Below are 1,692 nucleotides of genomic sequence, written 5' to 3'. Positions count from 1 at the left end.
AAAAAAAATACAATTCAAACTTCATATTTAGTTTCTCATTATATGAACTCAATGTTATTAATTCCAAAAAATAACTTTTTGAAATGCATGGTTCTTTTAGAACCTAGAAAAGCTTCACTTTTCCTCTATTAGAACCAATATGTTGTTCTGAAGAAGCTATATTGCAACACTTTGACTTTTTAATCTCTAAAGCGCCAACATAAGAACTGTATATACAGCAAAAAAATGGTTCTAGATTAAAATAAAATAAAATAATAATAATATTTTGTGCAAAGGTGCTCGGTTTTTATTATTTATTACATTTATTTATTTTTATTTCATTTTATTATAATTGTGCACTCTGAAAGCTGTTTACATGGCAACATTTACCGTGATGGACTACCCGTTTGAGACCTGTGATGATGGGTTCAGCTGCAATGTTGACTTTTTTCGCCACCTAGAAAAAAAAAACACAGAAAAATGCAGCATGAAATTAGCGATTATTCCGTTTCTCTATGTTAAAGAAACACAAATAGAATGGGCTGCATTTAAATCCTGCTATTATCGAACATAAGTTTCCCATGTTCTCTGCTTATGCAACATTAAAAACTAGAGCACGCTGACATAAGCACCTTTTATTCAGGTTGATGGAGAAGCTCATTCAGGTCAGAGATGAAATATACTCACTTGTGCTCTCTATGGATTCATTTGGTTGCACTAGGTGGCAATAAAAGAGCCCAAGGGAACCTCCAATACAGGAGCTCCACATCGATTAGCTATATAAAACCCACAGGAACGGACATTTCACACTCCACATGACACCGTTCGTCTAAGCACTAATAGCGGTAAGCCATAACGCTGTCGCATGTGGGCGAAAGAGTTTAAGTCCGCCGGTGTAGGTTATTCTTTCACCGTTTGACAATGGATAAACATAGGACCCACCTGTGTTCCACTTTCAGTGTGAAGAATAGGCATGCCACCTTAGTTAAGGTGTGTAAAAACCTACTGTATGCGAGTGTGTGAAGCATGTTGTGAATGAAGGGGAATGAATGCAGTACCGCGCTGCAAAAAAGCTTATGTTATTTTCAAGGATCATCACGCTGACCTGTTAAGCCTGTTTTCTCTATACATTCATATGACATCCCTGAATACTGAGGCTGTGCGCCACAAATCTTCCTTTTTGGCTTGACTCATTAAGAAAAGCGTGGAAAATGTGCCATTTTCACCCTTGATAAGAACATTTGTCACAGTTGAAAAAGAAAGAAAAGTAAAAAATAAACAGGAGACGTTGCTGGTAGTAGCATAATAGCACGTTTGTCACTTTCTTCAACTTGTCCCTCAGTAAAAACAAACGCAAATTTTTTGTAGTAATGCAATTACAATGGAGGTCTATGAAACAAGGCATTTCTGCAAAAGCAGAAATATTAAGCTGGCATTTGCATTTAATCACATAACATTTTTCTACACTACCGTTCCAATGTTTGGGGTCAGTAATATACAAGAAATTAATACTTTTATTCACACTAAATTGTGACAAAAATGTATTTTTCATATAAATGCTGTTCATTTGAGTTTATCAGTGAATTCTGAAATGCATCACGGTTTCCACAAAAATCAGTTTTCAACATTGGCACCCATAATAAATGTTTCTTGAGAACCAGATATTATCATATTAGAATGATTTCTGAAGGATCACATGACACTGAAGACTGG

General features: G+C 35.5%; 1 protein-coding gene across 1 annotated transcript in view; it reads right to left on the bottom strand.

Annotated features, from left to right (window-relative positions):
* The window catches only part of LOC107577122 (receptor-type tyrosine-protein phosphatase gamma-like), a gene marked incomplete at both ends in the record, with an annotated part of 3,551 nt that overhangs the window by 900 nt on the left and 959 nt on the right, over positions 1-1,692 (bottom strand). Inside the window, one exon of the mRNA XM_016263233.1 lies at positions 370-436. Coding sequence (XP_016118719.1) covers positions 370-436 — 67 coding nt within the window. The remainder of the gene's footprint in view (positions 1-369; positions 437-1,692) is intronic.

This window comes from Sinocyclocheilus grahami, unplaced genomic scaffold, assembly GCF_001515645.1.
Source record: "Sinocyclocheilus grahami isolate Dianchi unplaced genomic scaffold, SAMN03320097.WGS_v1.1 scaffold5169.1, whole genome shotgun sequence".
NCBI classification, from domain to species: domain Eukaryota; kingdom Metazoa; phylum Chordata; class Actinopteri; order Cypriniformes; family Cyprinidae; genus Sinocyclocheilus; species Sinocyclocheilus grahami.
The sequence above is the reverse complement of the archived record's forward strand: the minus strand, read 5'-3'. Positions and strand labels throughout refer to the sequence as shown.